Source organism: Poromitra crassiceps (assembly GCF_964638095.1).
Source record: "Poromitra crassiceps genome assembly, chromosome: 1".
Taxonomy (NCBI): Eukaryota; Metazoa; Chordata; class Actinopteri; order Beryciformes; family Melamphaidae; genus Poromitra; species Poromitra crassiceps.
This window is the reverse complement of record NC_139623.1, coordinates 67,721,816-67,749,615: the sequence shown is the minus strand read 5'-3', so window position 1 is coordinate 67,749,615 and position 27,800 is coordinate 67,721,816. Positions and strand designations below refer to the sequence as shown.

Sequence of the window (27,800 nt, the reverse complement as noted above, 5' to 3'; positions counted from 1 at the left end):
CCTCCTTTTCCTTGGCCCCTGTTTGACAAAGGAAAAACAATGTCAAACATAAAAACACAACTAGTTGTCACATACCAAAATGCTGTTAGGTTTTCACACACTACTGAAGAATTGGATCATTAAATTATTTATTATCACACTTATGGAATATAGCATGTGAAACTGGTTATTATCTCGGGGCAAATGCCATGCATTATGGTAGTCACAATAGACAATGGAAGGAATTTGTTACAATTACACTAATTAGCTTACTGTCCAGAAGTTAAGATTATTTTTCATTGTTTGCTTAAAATAACCCAGATCTCGAGATTGTATGATCAGACAGCAAGCTAACCCGCAAGTATAAAGTGGTGGAACTTTTAGATTTTATTTACATTATTATACTATCCCTGGGGGGGGGGGGGGGGGGGGTCTGTATACTTTTTGTCATGTTAATTAGCGATTGTAGTTTGTACCTATGGGGCCAGTATTCTGTTTTGTTTATGTACTTATTGTATTATAATTATAGCTAAATAAAATAGTGGGGGGAAATGTTGTATGTATTCTCTTATGTATTTCATTTTCTAATAGCCTAACATAGCCTCCTGTATGTGTCTAAAGCTTCTGGCATACTCTTCGCGCACGCGCTGGAGACGGGGCTCCGAGGAGGGCGCGCTATAACACTGCTCCAAATACCCTGAAAATGGTTTGCGGAGAGAATAATTGTTATAATAATACTATTACTATGACAGTTAACATTAATGGGGTTAGGCTACTCACCACTGAATAACAGTGTGCACTTCATCCACTGCTATTCCAAGTAAACGATGTTGGAATATGGGTGTTTGTAGCACATTTCTCCAGTAGTCACTGCCGAGGAAGGTTTCTGGAGAGCCAAAGACAATGGAGTACTCGCCATGTGAAATCTTATGATCAATGTCCATGTCTTTCCCAGCACAGGCAGCAGATATGCCTTTGGATTTCAATTGTTGTACTTGATCCTCCATTATCGATAACAGCGGACAGACAACTATAACTATTCCATCAACTGGCCATTTGTTTGAAAAGTTCTTCCCAAGCAGTCGACACACCGTCGGCCAGGTTTGGAATACTAAGCTTTTCCCAAAACCAGTTGGTAGACATGCGAGAACGTCTCTTCCCTCGATTAATTGTCTGATGCAAAGCTTCTGTATTGGCTTAAAAGATGTGAGATTGTGAATCCGCAATGTTTCTAAAAGAACTTCTTCAAAAACTTTGTTCGGTACGTCCATCTTTTGTTTTGTTGTTTGCCGTTCTGATACTTGGGTCAAATTGTCAAGTTAACGTGAAAGTTGACGAGCTAGAAACGCTGCCATCCGGTCTAGGGCGGGCTCTAGGCCGGACCCAGTATGATGACAAAATCAATTGTGGGCGGGAGCCAGGCTCTTTCTCGCCGAGAAGAGCCTGGTGACGCGAGGTTAGTAGGTACACCAGACAGGTCTGGGGGCTTGGGGGGTGGAGCTACAGACTGAGATGAGGGAGGTAGAGCAGATCGCAAACAGTGAGAATGACAAAAAATACTCCAATTACAAACGGAACTTGTTGACCAGTCAATGTGTGGGTTGTGTAGTTTTAACCACGGTTGTCCTAATATCACAGGAATGTTTGGAGAAGTGATGACGTAGAACTGCATGATTTCACTATGATTTCCAGACAGTAACAGAGAGAGAGGAGCTGTACGATGAGTTATGTTGGCTAATAATCTTCCATCCAGGGCATTCACCATTTTGGGCACAGAGAGAAGCTCGAGAGGAATATTATTCTCAGTCACAAAAGAAAAATCAATAAAGTTCTCATCCGAACCTGAATCCACGAGGGCCACCAGGGGTAGGGAATGTTGTTGCCCTAGCAACATTGCATCAAACTGCATGCGGGCTGTGGTGGCTGGAGAAAGAGAGGTTCGGCTCATCAGGTCCTCTCCCTGAACTGACGAGCCGAGTCTTTTGGCCGCTGTGGGCAAGAGGCGATGAGATGGCCGGTCTGGGCACAATACAGGCAAAGGCCAGCCCTCATGCGGCGCTGCCGCTCTGCTTGTGTGAGTCGCGCTCCTCCCAGCTGCATTGGCTCCTCTGGAGAGAGTGGTGGAAAGGCGAGGCTAACTGGCTCACTGGAAAGAGACGGATCGTTAGATGTGACATGAAAAACAGGTGGTTGGGTGTGGGGAATGGGAGCGGACGACGCCACAGGGCGAGAACCTCGCTCTCTACGGCACTCACGTAGCCGGTTATCCAAGCGGATGGCCAGGGAGATGAGTGAGTCTAAGCTGTTGGTCTCATCCCGCGCCGCTAGCTCATCCTTAACATAATCGGCCAGTCCATGAAAAAAAACACTACGCAGAGCGGTCTCATCCCACCCGCTCTCAGAAGCAAGAATACGGAAATCCACTGAAAACTCCGCCACTGAGCGGGAGCCCTGGCGGAGAGAGAGAATTCTCCCAGCGGCCTCTCTTCCCTGCACAGGGTGGTCAAAAACCTTACGGAGATCAGCAGTGAAAACAGAAATTGAAGTGCAAACCGGTTCAAGGCTATGACTCTCCCACAGTGCTGTGACCCACTGTGCAGCCCTCCCGGATAATAGTCCCATAATATAAGCGATTCGTGATTGTTCAGAAAAAAAATGTACCTGGTTGTTGTGAGAAGATCAACGAACACTGAAACAATAAACGGCCACAGGCTCCCAAATCTCCTGTGTAACGTTCAGGGGCAGGGCAGTGAGGCTCTCGAGCAGCGAGGACTGGTGCAACTGGAACAACCACCGGTTGAGCTAGAGGCCCTTCAGGCGGAGGAGCAGGTGTTGCAATGAGTCGTCCTACATTGACCGTCAGGTCCTGCAGGGCGTCCACCACCCTCCGGAGCTGTGTGTCATGTTCCCCAAGTAGAACGCCTTGGTTTGACAAGGCGGCGCGAAACTGTGCCACGTCTGCTGGGTCCATAGTTTGGTCAGATTATTCTGTTACAGTGTAAGTTGGTTGGACCCAGGAGCAGACGCGGACACAGTTCTCAAAAAAGGAAGAAAGTTTATTTTCACAATGATAAATTCCACTGGAGTGAATGGCAGGCTGACAGGCCACAGCAGAGACAATTCCCGAACTCCGCTCACAGCTGCGAAGAGGTCTGGTGCTGAGATCCGACCTGAACACAAGAGATAGAGTCAATTTAAAGATCCACAGGAAACGCACGAAAAAACACGAGAATGAATTCAATGCTCCACGTATAGCTACCATGGTAGAAGACTTAATAATCTGACGAAGAGTGGGTGCAGAGCCAGGGTCTTTATGCCGGTTACTGGTGATGAGTGGAGTGATTTCCAGCCGTGCTGCGAGGTCCAGGTACTCAGTGTAGATTGCTGCCAGCCGTGTCAGTGCAAAAACACACAGGGGAGGGGGAACACAGAGGAAGAGAGACACACCAAAACACACACCCCGCTGTCTCCTGACACCAGGCCCATACAAGAATAATATCTCTAAAAACCTTCTGACTGTGGGACTTTTAGCACTTGTGTTAAGCTGTGCTAGGAGGATCAGAAAACCCTTTTCCATCACTCCACATCAACCCCCTCGATGGAAACTGGTTGCATGGGTGGCCCTGCCCTACGAAAGTCCACCACCACCTCCTTTGTCTTGGCTGTGTTCAGCTGCAGCTGGTTAGACTGGCACCATGCCACAAAGTCACTCACCAGGCCCCTGTACTACTCCTGTTAGTGATGGGAATTACGGCTCTTTGAAGGGAGCCGGATCTTATGGCTCCGTTCCTTTCTGAGAGCCGTTCAAAATAGCGGCTCCTCGTTCCTTTTTTTTTTTAATGGGGCGCGCACTACTGTTTCTCTGAGAAATCACTAATATAGCCTAATGATATGGTATGATTTGGATCAGATTTGATTAGACCCACCACTATTTCATTTTGCATCAGTGGACTGCAGCAGCCTTAAATTACTCATACAGTATTTCCAGACCTATTAAGTCAATAAACTGTATTGTAAACATTACACAAGGTGACACCATATCATCTGCTTATTTAGTCAGTGAATTTACTGACTAAGCTGAAAGTTGGCTGTCCTTGATGCATTTCATGCAACACTTCGCTACTCAGAAAGTTGGCAGATGCACTCCGGTTTTGATATTAAGCTGAGTCCGCCCACCCAGGCCAGCTCCAGCATGCGCCTAACGAGTGCACCGACCTATCCTCCCTGCCCCATGCTGCCTGCTCAGTGGACTAGCAGAGGGAGGGAGGAACCTGTGTGTGTGCTGGGGAGCGGCAGGCAGTGAAATTTGGGCACAACATTAAAACGAACGGCTCTCAAGTAGGACTCGGTTCCCTTCGTTCATAGCAAAGAGCCGTTCAATAGATTCGGGTCATTCGCGAACGTCACAACACTAACTCCTGTCCACCCCTAACACACCCCACAATGGCAGTGTCATCTGAAAACTTCTGCAGGTGGCACGTCTCCGAGTTGTACATGAAGTCAGATGTGTGTGAAGAGAAAAGGAGAGAAAATGGTCCCTTGTGGTGCACCTGTACTGCTGACCACAGTCTCTGATGTGCAGCCCCCTAGCCTGACATACTGAGGTCTGCCAGTGAGATAGTCTATAATCCAGGGAACAAGGTGTGGGTCAACCTGCATCCTGGCCAGCTTGTCTCTCAGTAAGAGGGGCTGAATGGTGTTGAGTGCACTTGAGAAATCAAAAAATGTGATTCTCACAGCGCCACCTCCCTTGTCCAGGTGAGAGTCATTTTTGCCTTTATTTGATAGAACGGTATGGAGGGCGGAGATAGAACCGCAGTTCGGATTCGAACCCTGGTCGGCTGCGTGAAGGACTAAGCCTTAATGATACGCATTATACCAGTTGAGCCACCGGGACGCCCCTGATCTCTGTGCAATCTTTAGTTCTTCTTCTAATGGCTTTCCGGCAGACTGGATGCCTTGCGGCGCATTGCTGCCTTTCACAGAATATTACACAAATTCCAGACTCGGGGGGTTCGCCCCCTCCTCCTTCCGCCTCCCTCTCTTATGCCAGCACGCCGACCACCCTTGCTGCTCGACAGCTCTGACGCCCCCCAAAGGGGGGATCCAGCAATACTTTCAAAGCACTGCCTTCAGGGACGCTGAAGTGTTGGGCAGAGCCCTCTGTTGTCTTCCGCATCACAATGTATCTTTATGACATCATCAGTGATTTATGGTGATGTCACTGTTTAATCACAATGTCTATGGATAAAGTAACATCATCAGTGACAGACACTGGTGTCATAGACATTGTGACATCATCTGTGATCTGTGACGTTCCCTGCAGAGCTTATAAGTAGGACTGGTACCTACCTACTGGTAGTGAGTGACATCTCCATACTTGTTTTATTTTTGACGAGATAGAGAACACTAGCAAATCAAGCATGGAGTTCATGGGAAGCAGTTATAAAGGAGATATGAAAAATGGCAGGATGGAAGGAACAGGAGAATACACATTTCCCACAGAGACCATATATACTGTGATCGAGGATAAAATAGTCTCAACTCAACTCAAATCAACCGAATATGTGGGAGAGATGAACGATGGGATGTTCCATGGCAAAGGGGTGCTGTACTTTCCAAACGGATGTAGATATGAAGGATACTGGGAGAAGGGTCTAGCTAATGAGGGGAGTTTCACCTTTGCTGATGGCATGGACTACCAGGAGAAGGACTGGGAGTACTGTGTTGGTTATGACAGGCGCTTCTACAGTGAAAGATGTAATGGACTCAAACCGGCAGGAGAATCTCAGTTGACGGACATGGACCCTCCTCGTGTCATTCCTGAGGGGTGTTATGACTGTGGAGACGGTTTCTATGACCCCACCACCAGGTTTGTCAATGACTATGACACCGGCATGTTCTGCAGGTACGCAGGTGACCAGGAACACGAGTGGATCGTGCGCACTTGTCGAAAAGCTTGGGATGAGATTGTTGGCCAATCCTGAGATCTAGAAGAACCCATATCTGGAGCAATTGGACATGAAGAGTGCAATTTTAACTTTGAATTAAATTACACTATATTATTATATTCATGTGGGTGGGGCGGTTGGGATGGGTGGGTGGTAGGGGTGTTTGTTATAAATGTATAAAAAAGGAAATGTTCATGTACACTATACTGAAATTTGTCAAACATTTCCAAATAAAAAATGTAAAGGAAAAAAAAAATTACACTATATACCAGCAAGTAGAAGATGGGTCCCTCTCAGGTGGGGTTCCGGGCATATTCACCTGCTCAGTGGCCTTGTGGTCTGAGTGTCCGCCCTGAGACTGGGAGGTTGTGAGTTCAATCCCCGGCCGAGTCATACCAAAGACTATAGAAACGGGACCCATTTGCCTCCCTGCTTGGCACTCAGCATCAAAGGGTTGGAATTGGGGGGTTAGATCACCATATGATTCCCGAGCTCACCGCTCCCCCAGGGGATGGGTCAAATGCGAGAACAAATTTCACACATTGTGTGACAATCAGTGGGACTTTACCTTAGTATTCTCTCAAGCACAGGTACAAGTGGTAAATCTGTCTACTGTGACCTGAAGACCTCCCCATCTTGTGTCCTGACCGGCACCGGGTCGATTACGGTATACATTATTTGACACGTATCCAAAAAGTATGTTTTGCAGACATTCATTCAGGTTGACAGTTGAGTGTTTAGTTAAATGTAGACCAGTGATGTCATCAGAAGGCACTGAATCAACACATATAGTCTTGTGTGATGGCATCACTGATCCACATTTAACCAAAAAACTCAACTGTCAAACTAATGGAATGTAAAGGTTTACAGTTTAAGGATATGTTAGATTTCTGTCTGTTGGGCTGAACAAATCATACTGTCTTACTTTAATGGTCACCTTGTGTCCTTGTCTAAACAGAAGGAGATCCATCCTGGGACTGGCGTATTGGTAGATAAATTGGCGTGGGCGTATGCCCAAAACGCGACTACGGCCACAGTGTTTGTAAGGCATCTTCTCACGGCAGTTTTCCCGGTTGAAATACTAGTGGTGAGCAATCTTCGAGGAGGCAACCGAGGTGGAGGAGATTCTCGTCTACCTCTGGACAAAAACAAACTGGATGCCATTTACAGTACGTTTTCAGCTTTTGAATGGGTGTTCCACCTATTGACTTCTTTGTGTTCTTTTGTTCATTTGTAGGCGCAACTCTTGAGAGGTGGCCAGCCACTGTGCCCTCCAGCATCGGATGCACAATCAACGCAAAGATTACAGAGCTCCGGAACAAAAGTAAAAATGCTCCGAACAAGTAAAAATGTTGCAGGGTCTACTCTGCAGTAAACTGTTCTCGTTTTGTTCGAAATCTTGTTATTATACCAGTACCCTTTAAGTGATACAGTCCTACTTTTTTAATTTGAGGTCATACTTTTGAATGTTTTGGTGGCATGCCAAACTGCCAACTGGCACATAATACACCATGCTCGACTTCATCAACAGACTGCATGGGTTGTAGGTGCTGCAGCAGTAAGCCACTCACACATTACATAAAAGGAGAATGTTAGTATTTTTCAAACTGGATCATATGTATAACTAAAATGTGAACACATCTTTGAAATTGTTGCAGTATTGACCAAGATTGCTTCAGTTGGTAGCTGCTTTTCCCACATGTTCCTACCGCCCTACCGTTCGCAGAGCTTTTCTGTACGGAGGTGCAAAGTCTACGTTGAAACGTAGACAATCGCGGCCTCTCATTGGCTCAGATGTCTACGTTCATGTACAACGTAGACAATCGCGGCCTCTCATTGGCTCAGATGTCTACGTTCATGTAGACATCTGAGCAAATCCGAGAGCCATATAACGTAGACTCTCCTCTCATTGGTTCTGGCCTGCTCCCCCCCAGTCGCCCCACCCACCCTCAACAAAGAAACTGTTTTTCAGAGCCGCCATTTTTCTGCCGTCGAAAGTCACAGTCTGTTGGATTGTGTTGGATTGTCTTATTTCGCCTTATTCAGAGAATTTCTCCGCGCTAAGAGGTAAGAGCTGGATTTTATATCTAATTATGCGATAAAAGCGAGTCTTGTTGAGAGGAAAAACGTAACGTAACGTTATTTGCAGGGCGAAACTCTGTTCGCCAAACTCTATTAAAATACATGCCGTTTTCGCCGAGCCTCAAAAGGGCGAGGACAGCCCGGGTTTTATGTTGTAATAGTTATTGTATGTGTATTAAATGTATGCCGAATTGATTGGTGTTGCCGTGCCATCCATTTCATATGCTTAAAATAACCCAACTATGCCGCTGCTGCGTTAAGGCCGCCGCTGGGCTGTGTGGAGAATTTAACGTTAACCGACTGTATCGTGTTGACTTGTAGATAACGTTACTGTAAACATCTGTCAAGTCATCAAACTGTTGAATTACATATTTCTAGCTGTGCTGTCTGTAAGTCTGCCTAATGGTCGTTGCTGCGTGTGTAGCTTTGAAAGTGACATGTGTCATGTTGACATGCATAGCTTACTCTCAAACCTAGGAAAATTGGCATAAATGCATCTAGCTGGCCTGTGTACAGCATTGCATTGCAGAATGTAAAATTGATAACACTTGTTGCTGCGTGTGCAGCTTTGAAACTGACATGTCATTTTGACATGCAGATAACATGGCTTACTGTCAAACCTAGGAAAATTGGCATAAATGCATCTAGCTGGCCTGTGTACAGCATTGCATTGCAGAAAGTAAAATTGATAACACTGTAAGCTTTGAATTGAATGAATATGCTTATCTTTGCTCTAATCTCTTTGGTAGTATATTTAGTTTTATTTGATCAGTCATGCCGTGAAGACTAACTAATAGTCCTTCTCAAACTACTTTCTACAGGATGCTACCTTAGTCAATCAAAATGTCTTAGCTGTCATTGATTGTGTTGCATAGTTCTACTGTTGACAAAATGTGATATTGTAAGTCGCTTTGGACAGAAGCGTCTGCTAAATGTCATAATGTTAATGTAAATGTAATGTAACTAGCTCAAAATCTGTGCTGTCATTTTGCAGAATGGATTACCGTGTCAGTGAGGGCTGGTGGGTTTTGGTCCACACAGCCAGGAGACCTACGCCGGGCTCTATGAGTCCACCAGCCCTGGGCTCCCAGGGTAAGTGTTGTAATGGATTAATTAATTGCAGTGATTGTGTGTGTGATGCTGTGTGAATCACTGCTCTGATGTTTTGTGCTCATAGCTATGTGAGCTGGGTGAGGAGAGAGCGTGTGTGTGCGCCAGGGTCAGCCATGCACATGCTCCAGTGCTACGTGCACGGCCGGGACCAGGAGAAGAGGGCGGCCGCCCCCCCCCCGGAAAGCCCGGGCCCCTCCACCCTCCAGTAAGCGTCCTGTTCTTTACATGGTAACCTTTCATGACCTGGGTTACACACAACCAACAGCTTGTGAGGGGTTCTCCTGTAATTCTGTTTCTTCTTCTCTGTGTGTGTGTGTGTGTGTGTGTGTGTGTGTGTGTGTGTGTGTGTGTGTGTGTGTGTGTGTGTGTGTGTGTGTGTGTGTGAGTGTGAGAGAGAACAAGCTAAAAAGTTATATTGGACTATTAACACATTGAGTGCCACAGCGCTTCAGTAAAATTGTCTGCAGCCTGTGCCAGATTCACTTCCATTCAGTTGAAAACAGCTATAGAATTTTTTCTATTAGGGCTATATTGATAGGGCTGGACTTTAATGAAACATTGAACACTCCTGCTTCTTCCAAAGAAGAAATTTTGTTTCTAGACAGTTCCATTATGAAATGACAGCCTTTGAAAAAAGTGCACTTTCAAGGGTTTTCTGTCGTTTTTTTTTACTTTCCAAGATATAGTCACTTTTATGAATACCTTTTGCACTCTAATTTCGAGCACATTCACTGACTCTGGCTGGTGTTTTCTGATGTGGTGGCGTGGTGTGGTTTCTGTGCAGCCTGCGTGCCCCCCCCCCCCCCTCTCCCCCCGCCCCCCTCTCCACCTCTGAGCTGCGGGCTCCTCCCCACACGCACAGAGTTTGTTTTCTGAGACTCCGTTTTTGCCCCGGACGAATCCCAGCGCGCATCAAGGAAATGCCAAACGCGACTGAACGAAAAGGCTTGGCCGTTAGGCTTCGGATGCTGGCTTTCTGGCAGGGAATCGTGTGGAGATAGATAGAAGCATAAGAGCTCAGTTGTGAGCGCGGATGCAGCCGAGCCCACTCTCCGCTGTAGACAGAGCAATATATACGGCTCTGGCTGAAGCATGCATCGGTTTCCTCTTTGATCACGTCTTTCCCTGCTGTCTCCTGTACAAAGTAAAGGATCTAAGGTGGGTGGCGCAGATTCCGTGTCGATGTTTAAGGTGGCGCCGTGTGATCCCTTAAAGGGATTCATGCTCACTGGCTGGGTACGACCTTAAACAGCAGAATTATGGAATAATATGAATTATGATTTTAGGACGTACACAGACGTCCTTGGCACTGAACGTTACTTTTTTTTAGGACGTGCACAGACGTCCTTGGCACTCAATGTGTTAAGATTATCCTCTATCTGGATTAGACTGCAATTATCTTTAATACTCAACCAAACCTCTTTTCAAAGAGCTTTATCTGCCATTTAAATGGATCCAAAGTCAGATTATATTCCAATCTATATGTCAATCAAATGTAGGTCACTTTAAACAATATACCGTACAAACACTAGATTTAATGGGTCGCCTGTAGCCTGAAAAACCGTCACTGGTGTTGGACTCCTGGTTCCGGGACGCGGTTCAATTCCGTGCAGTGACCACTTCTGACGGCTTGCCGGCGACTCAAATTCATTTTTGCATTTCAAATTGCATCGATTTTTAAACGGTTCAATAGGGAAACATTTAGGCCACATTACCTAGCCCTTCACACACAAACAAACCAATGAATGAGGATAGGCGAAAGACAGCATAAAACAGCACTGAGCTCTTTCCATCTATGATGACTAACTGTTCAAAATAGTGTTTCCACTAGTTAAGTGAGTACAATATAGTACTGTACAATATTTACAGGGAGTGCATTTAGAAATTCAAGGTGCTTCAGAATTGACTGTGTGAACACTAATCAACTCTGCTGTTGCACATCAAATCAAAACAAACTCAACCTCAGCCCGTTGCAAAATAAAGAAATGAAATCACTTTCACTGAGCCATGTCTAATTTCAAGAACTTTGCAGGCCCAATTTGCTCAAATTCAAGGACCAAACATGATTGAGAGATGGATGACAGGCTGGTTCCCTCGTGGACCGCATGGATTCCAGGCACAATATTGCTTACAACCATATAAGCATCTTATGCGGCTGGTTGTAAGATTGAATGTTGACAATACATGTTTGTTTTTCTGTGTTTTCCCATTTGTGTGTCTGTCTGGAATAATAATAATCATCATATGTATATCTAATATACATTTAGCGATAAATGGACCTTTACCCTTTAAATCAGGGTAAAGGTCACAGGCTAGATTGGTTTATTTTGATGATGTCAGGATGTTCCTGGTCTGTCACACCTGGGGGAAGGCATATGCAAAACAGTGTTAGGGTCAGTGACATCACAGGTGTTTTTTTTATCAACATAGACATTTTAGCCAATGCCGTGCAAGATCAATTGCACTTCTATACAGTCCATCGCCGTACGCGGTTGGAGGCACCAGGGTAGTGCAGTATGGCCATGTAGGCCTAGGCCATTAAGTGATTTATAGACTAATAACAGTATTTTAAGATCTATTCTATGACACACTGGCAACCAGTGTAAGGACTTAAGAACTGGAGTGATATGATCAGCTTTCTTACGGCCGGGACACACATCTTGCGTCTGCTGTGCGTCTGCGTGGCGTCTGCGTGGCGTTACCTGTTGATTTTAATTTCGGCGCCCATGTTAACAGGTTACAGCAGCCACACCACCGGCATCCGACGCGCGTCTCAGGCGCGTGTCTTGCGAGGCGTGAGACGCGCGTCATCTAGAGAATAGAAGCGACACCTATTTTTTCTGCTTACCGCGCGCGTGTCTCTACACAAATAGACATTAAAATGATATTTTACAGGGGCAGCCACAGCCAATCAAGGCTCGTTTTGATTTGAGACGGGAGGATGAGCTGAGCTCACAGCTGCAGTTCTCCTGCCCTCTGAAAACCACATAGGCTACAACGTGGCTTCGTTCCTCCCCTCCCCACCACACACACAGAGACACACACACACACAAATCAATACTGCCTCGATTCTGAAGTGAGCCCAAGCGATCTTCAGTTAAAATCATCATTGTATTGTTTATAGCAAATTTAATAAAAGGTAAACTCTATAGGAAGAGAGTTGGCAGACAGACAGCAGCTGCAACGCAGCAGCCACGCTGCCTGTGTGGATGCCGCGGGCGTGCCAGCAGCAGCCAGCACGCCACGCACACGCACTAGGTAGGTACACGCAAGATGTGTGTCCCGCCGTTAGTCTTCGTTAGAACTCTAGCAGTAGCATTCTGAATGAGTTGAAGTTGCCTAAGTTCTTTTTTGGAGAGACCAGAAAAAAGCCTATTGCAATCTAACCTACTATAAATGAAGGCGTGAATTAGTTTTTCAAGATCCTGTCTGGACATGTACCCCCTAATATATAGACTACATAGACTAAACATAGACTAAACTCTGTTTTTAGCACTTTACTAATTCATTTGGTTCATTTATTTAAATGCCCCTGTCATGTTAGTCTGTATTAAAACAGATGCTGAGCTCAGGTTTGATTCTATTTTTGCACTTTTATACTGTATTGTATTTGTTTTGTATGCTGTGGTTTCTTATTTTACTGGTATATGTCAGCGTATTGTTTTATTGTGGTATTTTGTTTTATTGTCGCATGTCGGGGAAAATTAGCATTCTTGCTAACTCTGATATATACGAGGGATCAGCCGAGCAGCATTTTGGTAAACAAACCGCGCCACTGGGTGGCAACGGCAATGGAACCCTATGGAGCGTGAGCTTTGGGAGGTTTGAGTGTGTGGCTCTAGCCGGCTGACTGTTTATATTTTAAAATCTGTGACAGTTCACACAACTTTAACACGACATGCATATATTATACATCAAACTCTTGAGCTACTTCTGCTCTTACTTAGAATGGCAAAATATAAGCAATGTGATGTATAGTTTTTGAGATATTAACGTTTGTTTGGCACAACTCATACTAATACTTGCTCATTCGCTCTCCTCTCCCCTAAGGAGCGCTGGCTGCCGCTACGCTGTTGTTTATTGACCCCAGCTCCCCAGACCCCAGCTCTTCATTGCTACACCGCAGCGTCCGATGCCGGTCCTCAAGAGGTTGAGGGTTGTCCATTGCTTTCGAGGCAGGTCCTGGCCAGGAACATCCATGGGGTCCTCGATGTAGCGGTGCAGCCTAGATGGTTCTGCTGACTTCCACTGGTCCCTCCAGCTGGCGCTGTGCAGAGCGAGGGCTTGGGCGTGTCTGGCAAAGGTGCACCGTGTGTCGTGCCGTCTCCGTACCGGTTTTATGGAGGAGGTGGGGTTCACTGCTCTGCTCTGTGCTTTTCGAGAGACGGCCAGTGTGGCTGCTTCTCGTCGGATATCGGCTGGGGGCGATACCAGCGAGGCCATCAGATGGTTTCCTGGAGTGGCTCATAGGCATCCGGAGACAGTCCATATGGCGCTGTTTAGGGCAACATCCAGCTTCTTGATGTGTGGACTATGGCACCATACCGGAGCACAGTACTCAGTGGCGGAGAACAATAGGGCCCCCTGGTGGAAATGCACAGTGTCTTCATTGTGGCTGCCCATGTGGTACCGGATAGACAGCGTATCAGTGCGGCACGGGCAGTTGTTTTTTCCTTGGCACCTTCCAGGTGTTGTTGGAATGTGAACGTTCTGTCAAGCTTCACACCGAGGTGACGTACTGGAACTGTGGCCGGGCGTTGTCAACCATGACGTTCATTTCACCGGTCGCTTCCCTGTTGTTGAGGTGGAACATCGATGATGTTGTCTTAGTGATGCTGAGCTTCAGAGGCCAGTTCTTCAAGTATGAAGACAAAATGTTCATGTCTTCAGAGAGGCCCTCTTCTGCTGCTGAAAATCCTTGAGATTATAAATTAATATTATTAGTCAGCCACTAACAGCCAGTTAACCAGTTAGTCCTTAATTACCTCCACCAAGGAGATCATGTTTCAGGTGCTGTTTGTCAGTCTGTCTGTCACCAGGATTACGGAAAATCGACTGGGACGATTTTCAAGAAACTTGGTAGAAAGGTGTAGCATTAGCATGGGCCAAGGAATAACCCATTAAATCTTGGAGCGGATCCAGACCCAACTCACAAAATGTGCATATACTGTACACTAGCAGACTGGAACTTTGGCCTTGGCGGAGGTCTGTGCTCTCTGAGTGCACTTCTACGGTAGTTCAGTAAGTAATTGTGCTGATGGCACTTTTAGTACTTTAGAGTTAAATAAATCTGTCTGCTGGAAAATATGGTCAATTAGCTTCAATCAGCATGTTTTATGCTTTTAAACAGACTTTGGAGTTTCTGTGCATGGTATACTTTGACACCAGTGAATGCAGTGGTATGCAAGGTTCAGTTGCTCAATAACCAGAATGTTCAAACTGCATGGTAGCACTTCATTCCCCTTTTGTACTCTTTATGCGGTTTTTGAAGAAATGGTCAAAGCTACTCCAAAGCCTTTTCTGCTCTGAAAGCAGCCTCCCTCTTGGGCGTAGTGTTAATTTTGTCAGTTATTTTTAAATTTAGTCTTAGGGCCCTATCTTAGGCCCTATAGTTTGCGTTAGCGCCCGTTTTGTGCTGGAATAGCGCCGCGCAAAGCCCTAATTGTGGGCATGTCGGGTCGCTGCGCTTGTCGTCATCTCGGCGCAAAGCTCCGCTTTATACCCAAAAGCATTGTGGAGGCGTGGTCATGCCCATGAAAGCCACAGCGTCACGTCAGCAGCTTCCTCCTCACTGAGAGAGACTAGAGCGAGAGAGAGAAAGAGTGCGACAGAGAAAAGATAGCCTAGATGGGGAGAGAGAGAGAGAGATGTGCTGTCATGCATAGAAATCAAATAACGTGCTCATGGCCACCTGTGATTCACCTGTGTATTATTGCCATTTCACAAGCTGAAAAAGGGCTGCTGCCCAAACGTCTGTGTGGTAATAAAAGTATTCAGCTTGGAGTGCTGTCCTCCTTTCTTGATGGCTGTCATGAATATTTCTCTTCTCAACGGTCCTAAAATATCTAATCCGACCGAGCCCAACCCGCTTGAGATGCGGACCGAGCTCAACTCGCCCGCCGTTGTCACATATACTCAGCCCGACCAAAACAAACAGTTATTAGACCTAGTAGGACATTATAAAAAAGTGTGCAATTAATGCTGCTGCCGCTCAAATAATGGGAACCGTATGTTTGTGTTACTGCCATAAATGTTTTTCAGCTCATGCTGTTATACTGTATGGACGGACATATGCTTATCTCTTTTCGGCTCTCTCTCCTGCATCTCCGCTGCGGGGCTACTGCATGCGTAATTATGCAGCGTACTGAGAGCCGCGATGAGTGATGCTGCTCTATTTGAAGTTGAATTTCGTTTCACCAGCACACATTTTATTAATCAGCTATTTTTTTATTTGTGTCTATTCATATGCATTGAATCCCACCAATTTGTCATTTTCCCCTTGGTGCACATAAAGACACATGCTTCTGTCACTGTCTGCTTAATGGCGAGAGGGACTTCAGCTGTAGGCTACTCATGACAAAACCAGACGTTGAATTTTCAACAGTTAACTTTTGCAGTAGCTAGGCCTAGGTTACGGACTATTACTAGGAGGTGAGGCAGTTAGGTTCTATTAAACGTAGCCTAATGGTTGGAAAAGATCTCCTACCCTTTCTATAGTTGAACATCAACGTGGCATTCTGAGGAGAGAGGAGTGTGCAGGCGAGAGGTGTTGGAGAGTGGCATCCGTGCGTAAATGTATCCAAGCGAGGATTTCCTCCACTGCACGGATAATACTGTCTGTGCTCAGGCGTACGCCTGCCGTAGTGGGTTTTTTTGCGCTAAGACCAGCTATTTGGTGGCGTTAAAATTGAGAGCACCCAAGGCCTGTTTTTCTAACACATTGCGCTGGAACGCATTTTTTTGGCATGGGGAACGCCCAAACCTCTGTTTATGCTCGGAACATAGCGATGGTATCTTCGCCAGAGCGCAAAATGACACTTGCGGGAGGGAGATGATAGGCTAGAGCCACGGACACACATGGGCCACGCCTACACCTGTGTCTGCACAAAACTGGATGGTGGAGGCAGATGATAGCTTAATGAGATGATGATAGCAAATAGTTAATAGCAAATAGCAAATAGTTAATAGCTCCCTTTTGACCGGCACTTTTCCTGAGTCCCTGAAAACTGCAGTTATTAAACCCCTACTAAAAAAGCGTAGCCTTGATGCATCGGTGTGGGCAGTGGTGGCCCAATGGTTAGAGAAGCGAGCTTGTGACCGGAAGGTCGTCGGTTCAATCCCTGGGACCGGCAGGATAAATCTGGGTGGGGAAAGTGAAAAGGCAGCCCTTGCCCCTCCCTCATTACCACCACTGAGGTGCCCTTGAGCAAGGCCCTTAACCCCAACTGCTCCAGTGGAGCTGAACAGTGGCCAGCAGATCAGACTGTGGTTGTACTGGTCAGCTTCCAGGTGTGAATGTGTGTGTGAATGTGAACAGGGCGCTCCTGAAAAAGAGAGCATTGTTCTCAGTGAGACTCCCCCTGTATAAATAAAGGTAAAAAAAAAAAAAAAAAGTAACTACAGACCAATATCTAATCTCCCCTTTATAGCCAAAATAATTGAAAAGGTTGTTTACCTACAACTCAATAGATTCCTAACCTCAAATGATCTCCTAGATAAACTCCAATCAGGCTTTCGCCCCCATCACAGCACAGAAACCGCGCTTACTAAAGTCATAAATGACATTAGAATGAACACAGACTCAGGCAAAAATTCGATTCTAGTACTACTGGATCTTAGCGCTGCATTTGACACTGTTGACCACTCAATTTTATTGGACAGACTGGAAAACTGGGTTGGGCTATCGGGTACGGTCCTCCAGTGGTTCAGGTCCTATCTTCAAGACAGGAAGTAGGCCTACTTCGTCTCCATTGGCAATTACACATCTGACCTAACTAGGATGACTTGTGGGGTGCCTCAAGGATCCATTATGGGGCCCGTTCTCTTCAACCTTTATATGCTCCCTCTAGGCCTAATTATGCAAAAAAACAAAGTAGCCTATCATGGCCCAATCCCAATTCTTTTCTTAACCCTCAATCTTAACCCTCAAGCTCAACCTTCAATCTTAGTAGCCCTCAAAACTAAGTGTTAAGGGCTATCTTGCGACTTTAAAATGGGACAGCCCTTAAAGGCAGATACGTCTTCAGACTGTGGGGGGCAGCAATATGCCAAAGCTCCGGATCCAGTCTGTCAATTCAAAAGAAGAGGAAAAAAGCATCCCTACAAATATGTCCTTGATAATATAGATCTAGAAATTACGATAACCATTGTATTATCTTAGTTTAATTGTCATTTTATGGATTTCCGTTTTGGAGCCTAACACATTTGTTGTTGCTAATGTGACGCCCACCAATGTGTGGTCACATTTATGTTAATTTTTTTTATTTCCTAATGAGCCTGATTACACAATTTGTACGTTATGTACAGTCCCTAGCCTTTATATCTTGGGCAGTTAAAGCAGCTACGAGCAACTTTTTCGATTGTTATTAAACAGTATAATTACAATATTGATGCATCACATCTTACCTATAATAGTAGCTGAGACCAAAGCCGTGTCAATCGGAGATTGCTCCCTTAGGTGATTATTAAGTCTGTGTCTGTCTAAACTCGCGTCAACAGGGGGCTCTCTCTCTCTCTCTCCTACCGCCGGACCGGCTACACCCGGAAGTGAAACGCGGAAGTGAAACCCGGAAGTGAAACGCAGCTGCCTGCCTACCCCGTTCGCGCTGCCTAGCAACATAACATAAACAATGTGAACGCCACGCATACTCTCGGGAACATCTCTCGTTATATTCTAACAGGTTTTTTGGAAGTTATTTTGTGGTTATGGCCGAAGTGGCTGCTGCAAACCGTTTCATTTCACTTCCTGATCTGCCCTGGCCACAGACAGACTAACACTGGCCGATTCACTCGGGGTTCAAGCGAGACTACTCTGCGTTGGTCTCGTCGACTATTAGAGGTAAGATGTGATGCATTGATATTAAATTTATACTGTTTAATAACAATCGAAAAAGTTGCTCGTAGCTGCTTTAAGAATCAACAGTATGCCAGGTACATTTTAGCTTGTAGCCACATGGGGGAAGTGCAACGCTTTACATCACGCTTTGATGCTTTTACGACAGGCGTCACGTTACGGCGAGCAGAACGGTCTTCACGACGTTAGCGGCGCTTTACGGTCTTTCTGTTGAGCAAGCTTGAAACCAGCAGTGAAGTCGTCCTGTCTCACGTTCATTTATCCTGTTCACAGGTTGGTAAAGTAATAATTTAGGCTGATTAACTCAGTTTTGCTACTAGAAACATGTTACTTGACATATGAGTGATCAGGAAATGCACTCCGGTAATGTGGGTCATTGTAGTTTAATTGTTTGATTTCTCTGTTTACCGTGACTGCTACAGTATGGGATGGTGCTACAGTGGGCTTTTGACAGTGAAGTCACGTCAGGCATTTTTATCAGTAAGAGGGTTATTCTGGGCTCCCTGAACATTTTGGTTTAGTTTAATATGTTTCTAATGTGTAAATTTGTTAAATAGATAAAAAGTAATAAGTTAAAGTTAACAGCTGTAAGCTCAAAATGAATGACCATATGTAAATAGCAGCTGAATGCTGGGGTTTATTTCAAGTCTACATGAGACAACCTAATCTAGAAAGCAACAGTTTTATTTAATTTTGGTTGGTTGAACCAACAGAACAAGAGACTGAACATTGAAATGTTTAAAAGACAGTTAAGACTGTATTTCTTTATTTTTTTCTATTTCCTTTATTTTTAAGAAAATGTTTGCACAGGAGAAATGCAGAAAAATGAATACACTGAAACAACAGTAACTGAAACATTGCAGTAAAAGAAAGAACATTGTTATATTGCATAATGGTAAAAGAAATGGTGAATAAATCTCTTTCTGTTGAGCAAGCTTGAAACCAGCAGTGAAGTCGTCCTGTCTCACGTTCATTTATCCTGTTCACAGAAACACAATCTGTTTACATGGTACCAGCCAGTCCGGTATCTGTAACAGCTTTGGGGGCTCGTCGTCCGGGATCAGCACCAGCAGATGCAGGGGAGCTGATCCAGTGATTGCTGAAACCTTGGGCCGATGAGGAGCTGATGCTTCAGGCTGTGACACATGCAACAGGAGCAACTGCTGTTGTAACAACTTGCACGACTGATGAAGAACCGAGCCAGGGTTGGATCGGCAACCTACCAATGAGAAAAGACTGAACTATAATCCATGATACCTGCCATCCACTGAGAACAGAGACTGTGACTGGATCCTGGACTGTGTGACCATACGTGAGGAATAGGGAAGAAGGAGTCATGACGGACACTGAGCGGAAAAGCCTGGTGTGGACCATCAGGAAGAGCCTTCTCTCGCTGTCATCTGATGAACTTTTCCAGATTGCCAACAACGTGGGTCCAGTGCCAGGGAAGGAACGGTTGACGCTAGTAGTGGAAGATGAAGAAGGTTGCTAGGTTGATAGGGCTAAAACAAAAGATCCTGCTCGCCTCAAAACATGCTGGTACAGATGTGAAGTACAACTCAGACACAGTTCAAGATGTCTTTCTCCACACCGTTTATCAGGGCCTAGGGCAGAAACATGATGACATCCGTCGATAACTCAAGCCACTACTTTTAGACTGCAAAGTATCTGATGAGATAATACTGAGACACGTGATGAAAGTAACAAGTGACGAAAATGAGAGACAACGTAGGTTAGGCCCGGGCCAGCGACAGAGACAGGCAAATGTACACACTGCGGAGCTTGAGGTGAATGCTACACATGGTTCAGGTACCAGGAAAGATAAGGCTGAGCAGAAACCCCCGTCAGACATTCAACAACTCACAGAGAAGGTGGAGAAGCTTTCCAGCATCATTGAATCAATGAGAGAGCCATTGCAACCACGATGGCAAGAACATATGTTTCGGGGACACCCGGGTGCAATGCCACCCAGAAGAGACCGACCATATGGCTGCCCAAACTGTGTTGAGAAAAACATTCCAAACTGCCACCATTGTTTCTACTGTGGTGAAGAAGGCCACAGAGCAGTTGGCTGTCTCAAGAAACCAACACGTCAGGGAAATGGGAGCCGGTCTCTGCCAAGGGACACACAGTGACCGGGCCTCAACCACTGTCCCAACCTGACAATACCAACAGAGACAATCCGAGCCTGGAGAGCTTGAACACCAAAAACACTGGGTCAAATAACAACAAAACAGCTGGGGGGAAAATTAAACATAGGTCTAGCAAAATGTCACATCCATCCCCTCCTGACCCACTAGAGACGAAAAATGAACAGATGTCAAGGCTCGTAGGAAAAAAAGCGCTCACCCAGTGTTATCTAAATGGTCTAGCCGTGAGTGCTCTGCTTGATACGGGAGCTCAAGTCAGCATGGTAGACAGGGAGTGGAGAGATAAGTACTCGCTGAAATCATTGAAGATGAAGAAGAGCTAGCAGTGTACGCTGTAAACGGAGACTCTCTCCCATTTGATGGCTGGGTCCCTATCACCGTAAACCTGCCAGGAAACGAGGACCCCAACCTCTCTATCAGTGTTCCTTTCTTGGTGAGCAGCTTCACCCTTGAACAGCCACTGCTAGGGTTCAATGTGCTTGAGACAGTGATCCAGGGGCAACCAGAGAAACTAATCCCACTCCTCACCAATCTCCTCTGTGGAGTCATCTCAATACCTATGGATAAAGCAAAAACTCTAGTGAATCTCATTCAGATGGGCAAGCCCAAAGTGCAGCAAGGACATGTACGAACTGCCAGACAAGACATGATCATTCCAGCAGGCCAAGTAGCTTGGTTAAAGTGCAAAGTCCCACAAAACATGGACCTGTCTGATCCTCGAGTATTGTTTGAGCCAAAAGAGGATGATTCACATCTAGCTCAACTAGATATAGGAGAGGGGCTGTTGGAAATTCAGAACCAAAAGAAACAGTATGTAGCCATACCTGTGGGAAATAACACAAAGCATGATATCACTCTGCCGAGAAAAACCGCCCTTGGCAGCATCAATCACATTGAAAAAGTGTTAGAGACAGACTCACCTCATAAACATAAGACCAATGTCAAAGTCAACAATGTTGCTCTCCCTCCCAATGACACCAAGCAGACACTGTGGCAGCCTCCTGTCGATGTCAGCCACCTCGACAAGGTGCAACAGGAGAAAGTTCAGAGACTGCTGACTGAGGAATCAGCAGCTTTTGCTCAAGATGGAGACGACATTGGATGTATCCCAAGTTTGCAAATGTCGATCAGCCTCAAAGACGATGTTCCGGTTCAGAGAACATATTCATCAGTGCCAAGACCATTGTTCAAAGAAGTAAAGGAGTACATCCAAGAACTCATGGTAAAAGGCTGGATAGTGAAGTCTAAATCTCCTTACGCTGCCCCAGTGGTTTGCGTTGGAAAGAAAGATGGAACACTTCGCTTGTGTGTTGATTATCGCCTCCTGAACCAGAAAACTGTTCCAGATCGACACCCCTTGCCAAGAATACAAGATCTGATAGACACACTAGGTGGATACTCCTGGTTCAGCATTTTGGACCAGGGCAAAGCATACCATCAAGGCTTCATCACAGAGGGTTCCAGACATGTCACTGCCTTCATAACTCCGTGGGGACTCTATGAGTGGGTTAGAATCCCATTTGGACTTTCCAACGCCCCCGCAGCATTCCAGCGGAGCATGGAGGAGATGCTTGCCTCCCTCAGGGACGAATGTTGTATCCCGTATCTAGACGACGTTCTCTGCTATGCAAAGTCATTCGACGAGCACCTGGAAGGAGTCCGCAATGTCCTCAAGGCCCTCCAATGCCATGGAGTCAAGCTGAGGCCTGAGAAATGTGAACTCTTCCGGCGAGAAGTCAGATATGTGGGACGCCTCGTCTCTGCTGAAGGAGTAAGAATTTACCCGAAAGACCTGGAAGCTGTCCACGCCCTTATCAGTAAAACACCACAAACAGTTGGCGATGTCCATAGGTTCACTGGCTTCCTTGGCTATTATCGCTCCTACGTACAGGACTTTTCAAGGATAGCCAACCCCATCTACGAGCTGCTCCAAACTAAACCGGGCGTGCCACAAGTCCAGACACGTACAGGAAAGAGCCGGGGCCCACAGCTGCCTTCAAGAACGCCAGTGAACTGGACAAATAGACAGCAGCAAGCACTGGAGAAGCTCATCAACCTCCTCACTAATCCACCAGTGTTGGCATATCCTGACTTCAACCTGCCTCTAACACTGCACACAGACGCATCTGACCAGGGCCTTGGGGCCGTTCTCTATCAACATCAGAATGGCAAGTTGAGGGTCATTGGATACGGCTCGAGGACGTTGACACCAGCCGAAAGAAACTATCATCTCCATAGTGGAAAACTGGAGTTTCTTGCGTTAAAATGGGCTGTGTGTGAAAAGTTTAGGGATTACCTTTACTACGCCCCACATTTTACGATCTTCACCGACAATAACCCACTGACTTATGTCATGAGTACAGCCAAACTCAATGCAACGGGTCATCGATGGGTCGGAGAGCTGTCAGATTTCCAGTTTGACATAAAATACAGACCTGGAAAATTAAACATTGATGCAGACACTCTGTCTCGGATACCGCTGGAGATAGACAGATACATGGAAGCATGTACGGAGGAGCTGTCGCAAGATGTAGTGCATGCCACTTGGGATGGATGTCGAGCAGCCAAACGAAAAGATGTGGCCTGGATTGCCGCTCTGCAGATTTCCTCTCAACATGCCCACCCGCAGCCTTGCACAAACATACCGACAATCAGTCATGATGAGCTTGTGAGAGCACAGCAAGAAGATCAAGCTATCAGTGAGGTGATAAAGTCGAAAGAGTCAAATACAACACTGACGGATGACATGCGTAAGGCAGTTGGTGGTGTCACTCAAAAGATATTGCATGAGTGGAGCAAGCTATGGAGGATGGGCTCCTTTACAGGAGAACAAGTGAGAGAAAACAGCTAGTTCTTCCTACAAAATATAGGAGCCTAGCCCTGAGACATCTTCATAATGAGATGGGACATGTCGGGAGAGAGAAGGTACTACAGCTCGCGAGGGAGAGGTTCTACTGGCCTTATATGGCAAGAGAAATAGAGGAATATGTGACACGGAAATGCCCTTGCATCAAATCAAAAAAGCCAGTAGCACATGTTCGAGCTCCCATGGGCAGTATGACATCTAGTTCTCCCCTTGAGCTAGTCTGTATCGACTACCTACACCTAGAGACCAGTCGAGGAGGGTATGAATATATCCTGGTGGTAGTTGATCACTTTACAAGATACGCGCAAGCATACCCCACCAAGAACAAGAGCGGGCGGACAGCTGCAGAGCGTATTTTTAATGATTACATACCCCGCTTTGGATATCCCTCGAAGTTGCATCACGACCAGGGCCGTGAGTTTGAGAACAATCTCTTCCAGACTCTTCAGCAACTGTCGGGGGTTGGCCATTCAAGAACATCACCATATCACCCGCAAGGGAACCCAGCTGAAAGGTTCAACCGCTCGTTACTCCAGATGATGAGAATGCTGGCTAACAAAGAGAAAGAGCGCTGGAAAGACCATCTTCCCCATATTGTGCATGCATACAATTGCACACAACATGAATCTACTGGGTACTCACCCTTCTACCTTCTTTACGGGCCGTCACCCTCGCCTGCCAGTCGACCTGCTGTTCGGGTTAACCAAAGACACAGAACCAGAGCCAGCCTCAACTAAAGGATATGCTGACAAGTGGGCTGGGAGAATGGCTGAAGCGTACAGAATAGCCAATGAAAACAGCAAACAATCCAGTGCAAGAGGGAAGTCATACTACGATCAGAAAGTGAAAGGAGTTGTGTTGCAGCCGGGCGATAGGGTCTTGGTGAGGAACCTTAGTGAGAGAGGAGGGCCTGGCAAATTAAGATCATACTGGGAAAAGGCCATTTACATAGTGAAAGAGCAAGTAGCCGAGAATCCAGTGTACGTAGTCCGTGCTGAATCTGGAGACAAGCAAAAGACCAGAACACTACACCGCAACCTGCTACTTCTGGTTAATGATCTACCTCTTGAGACACCTCCACATTCCACCAAGCCAACACCTGAGGAGAGACCGAGACAATGTAACAGACAACGAAAAGTAAATAACACACAAAGACAGACTGAGAACAGTGACGATTCCGGCGATGACTCTGAGGAGGAGAGAAGCACAGGAGGTTACTGGTTAAGAATACCAACAGAGAAAACAGAACAAAATACTCACCGTGGGCAGTCATCTCGAATCCAGGGGGAAACAGTTCATGTACCTGAAAGGGAAGAACAACGAGAGATGAGAATGGGAAATGAAGATCAAGCTGTGAGGGAATACATACCCAGTTCAAACCAAGCATCTCCAAGAAGGAAGCAAAGGGAGCCAGAAATCAGATGGGACCACTCACCTGTTTCAGCGGGACTGGAGAGCGAGCATGAACCTTCAGAGCCAGAACAAGAAGAGAGACCCTTAACCCCCCCTATAGTTCCCACACACACTGAGGTTAGGAGGTCCGCTCGTGACAGAAGGCCACGACAAGTGTTTACTTATGAGACGCTAGGCCAGCCGTCAAACCAGCCACAAAACACAATTAATACAGTTGGAGCATACATTACACCACACTTGACTGGTTACGATATATCCCGCCACATGCAGCCACTATACCCAGCGATACCTTACACTCCACACCCATACATGCCATACTCGCACGCTGCACCTTTCACACCGCCAACATACATTCCATACATTACACAAGTGTACTAGCTTAGAGTATTAACATTTTACGAGCCTAGGGTTTTGGGAAATGTCAGGAGCCATTTTTTTATTTTGTCGGGGAGTATGTGACGCCCACCAATGTGTGGTCACATTTATGTTAATTTATTTTATTTCCTAATGAGCCTGATTACACAATTTATACGTTATGTACAGTCCCTAGCCTTTATATCTTGGGCAGTTAAGAATCAACATTTTCATTAAGTACGCCAGGTACATTTTAGCTTGTAGCCACATGGGGGCAGTGCAACGCTTTACATCACGCTTTGATGCTTTTACGACAGGCGTCACGTTACGGCGAGCAGAACGGTCTTGACGACGTTAGCGGCGTTTACGGTCTTTCTGTTGAGCAAGCTTGAAACCAGCAGTGAAGTCGTCCTGTCTCACGTTCATTTATCCTGTTCACAGGTTGGTAAAGTCATAATTTAGGCTGATTAACTCAGTTTTGCTACTAGAAACATGTTACTTGACATATGAGTGATCAGGAAATGCACTCCGGTAATGTGGGTCGTTGTAGTTTAATTGTTTCTATGTTTACCGTGACTGCTACAGTATGGGATGGTGCTACAGTGGGCTTTTGACAGTGAAGTCACGTCAGGCATTTTTATCAGTAAGAGGGTTATTCTGGGCTCCCTGAACATTTTGGTTTAGTTTAATATGTTTCTAATGTGTAAATTTGTTAAATAGATAAATAGATAAAAAGTAATAAGTTAAAGTTAACAGCTGTAAGCTCAAAATGAATGACCATATGTAAATAGCAGCTGAATGCTGGGGTTTATTTCAAGTCTACATGAGACAACCTAATCTAGAAAGCAACAGTTTTATTTAATTTTGGTTGGTTGAACCAACAGAACAAGAGACTGAAAATTGAAATGTTTAAAAGACAGTTAAGACTGTATTTCTTTATTTTTTCTATTTCCTTTATTTTTAAGAAAATGTTTGCACAGGAGAAATGCAGAAAAATGAATACACTGAAACAACAGTAACTGAAACATTGCAGTAAAATAAATAACTTTATATGTTTATATTTGCAGTAAAAGAAAGAACATTGTTATATTGCATAATGGTAAAAGAAATGGTGAATAAATCTTTTTCTGTTGAGCAAGCTTGAAACCAGCAGTGAAGTCATCCTGTCTCACGTTCATTTATCCTGTTCACAGAAACACAATCTGTTTACATGGTACCAGCCAGTCCGGTATCTGTAACACTAACTATCGATAGTCAGTAGCCGTGCTGGTGCGGTCAAGCCATATTATTATTATTATATTATATTATAACATTGCAACGTAGCCGAGTTAACACGGTCACCAGTTAAACCGAAACATGTTATCGGCACTGCTGGATGTTGTAACTACTGACTACCGTGTTCATGTGATAATAGTTTGCAGTTATCTCCCATGCTTTTTATCTAACGATCTATCATTAGATAAACACTGCAATCAAGCCAGCCCTCACGTCGGAAAGCACGGTCATTCTAGCCCCCACTTGTTTTGTGGTGCGTAGCCTGGGAGATAACACTAGCCCGGTCATCTTACGAAAATGTCCGTGCAAACATTACACGTAGGCTGTATCTTGATAAAAACAACTCAACAACGACATTACCACCGAGAATTATGGCATTTCGTAACAACGTTAACAATGTTATAATATAATATAATAATATGTCTTGACCGCACCAGCACGGCTACTGACTATCGATAGTTAGCAACAACAATTGTTGTTAGGATTCCAAAACGGAAATCCATAAAATGACATTAAACTAAGCTAATACAATGGTTATCGTAATTTTTACATCTCTATTAACAAGGAAATACTTAACTTTGTAGGGCTGCTTTTTTCCTCCTTGCCATCTTCCATCTGAATGGATCTAGCTGATGACACGCAAGGGATTCTGGGATCGCACTCACTGCCAAGGGTGGTCCTGGAAAATCTCAAAAGTAAGGGCCATACAGCCCTTAAACTTCACCCTTAACTCAACACACTGAGAATCGGGACAGCACTAGCACTTCACGGGAGTGCGCATTTTTGAGACTGAGGGTTAAGATCGAGGGTTAAGATAGGAATTGGGATTGGCCCCATAACTACGCAGACGACACTCAGTTGTATATAACTCTTTCCTCAGCTGACTATGCTCCCATAGAATCATTGTGCCAGTGCATTGATCAAATAAATAACTGGATGTGCCAGAATTTCCTACAGCTAAACAAAGACAAATCAGAGGTGATCGTCTTTGGTCCCAAAGAACAAAGGCTTAAAATCACTGCACGCCTTGAGTCTCGATCCCTGAAGCCTAAGGATCAAGTCAAAAATCTTGGTGTTATTATTGATTCCGATCTCAACTTTAACTCCCACATTAAGTCAATCAGAAAATCAGCTTTTTATCATCTTAAAAATATAGCAAGAATTAGGGGATACATATCCAGACAGGATCTAGAAAACTAATTCACGCCTTCATTTATAGTAGGTTAGACTACTGCAATAGCCTTTTCTCTGGTCTCTCCAAAAAAGAACTTAGGCAACTTCAGCTCATTCAGAATGCTGCTGCTAGAGTTCTAACGAAGACTAAGAAAGCTGATCATATTACTCCAGTTCTTAAAGGGATAGTTCGGTGTGTTTGAAGTGGGGTCCTATCAGCTAGTAAGATACACTAACTTAATTAGGTACAGTGGTCTTGAAGCGGGGCGCAGCGTCTAACGAGATCCGGCACCCAGAGCAGCAGCCAAACCAGCCTTTTCTCTCTCAGTACTGGGGGTCAACAACTAAAACTATAACTGTAATTTAGCCAC

The 27,800-nt window shown here is 45.3% G+C and overlaps 1 protein-coding gene across 1 annotated transcript; it reads left to right on the top strand.

Annotated features, from left to right (window-relative positions):
* Positions 1-5,402: 5,402 nt before the first annotated feature.
* morn5 (MORN repeat containing 5) lies at positions 5,403-5,966 on the top strand (the record flags this gene model as incomplete). The annotated part of the gene is made up of 1 exon (XM_083653496.1): positions 5,403-5,966. One exon carries the CDS (start codon positions 5,403-5,405, stop codon positions 5,964-5,966), a length of 564 nt encoding a protein of 187 aa, XP_083509622.1.
* Positions 5,967-27,800: the final 21,834 nt, after the last annotated feature.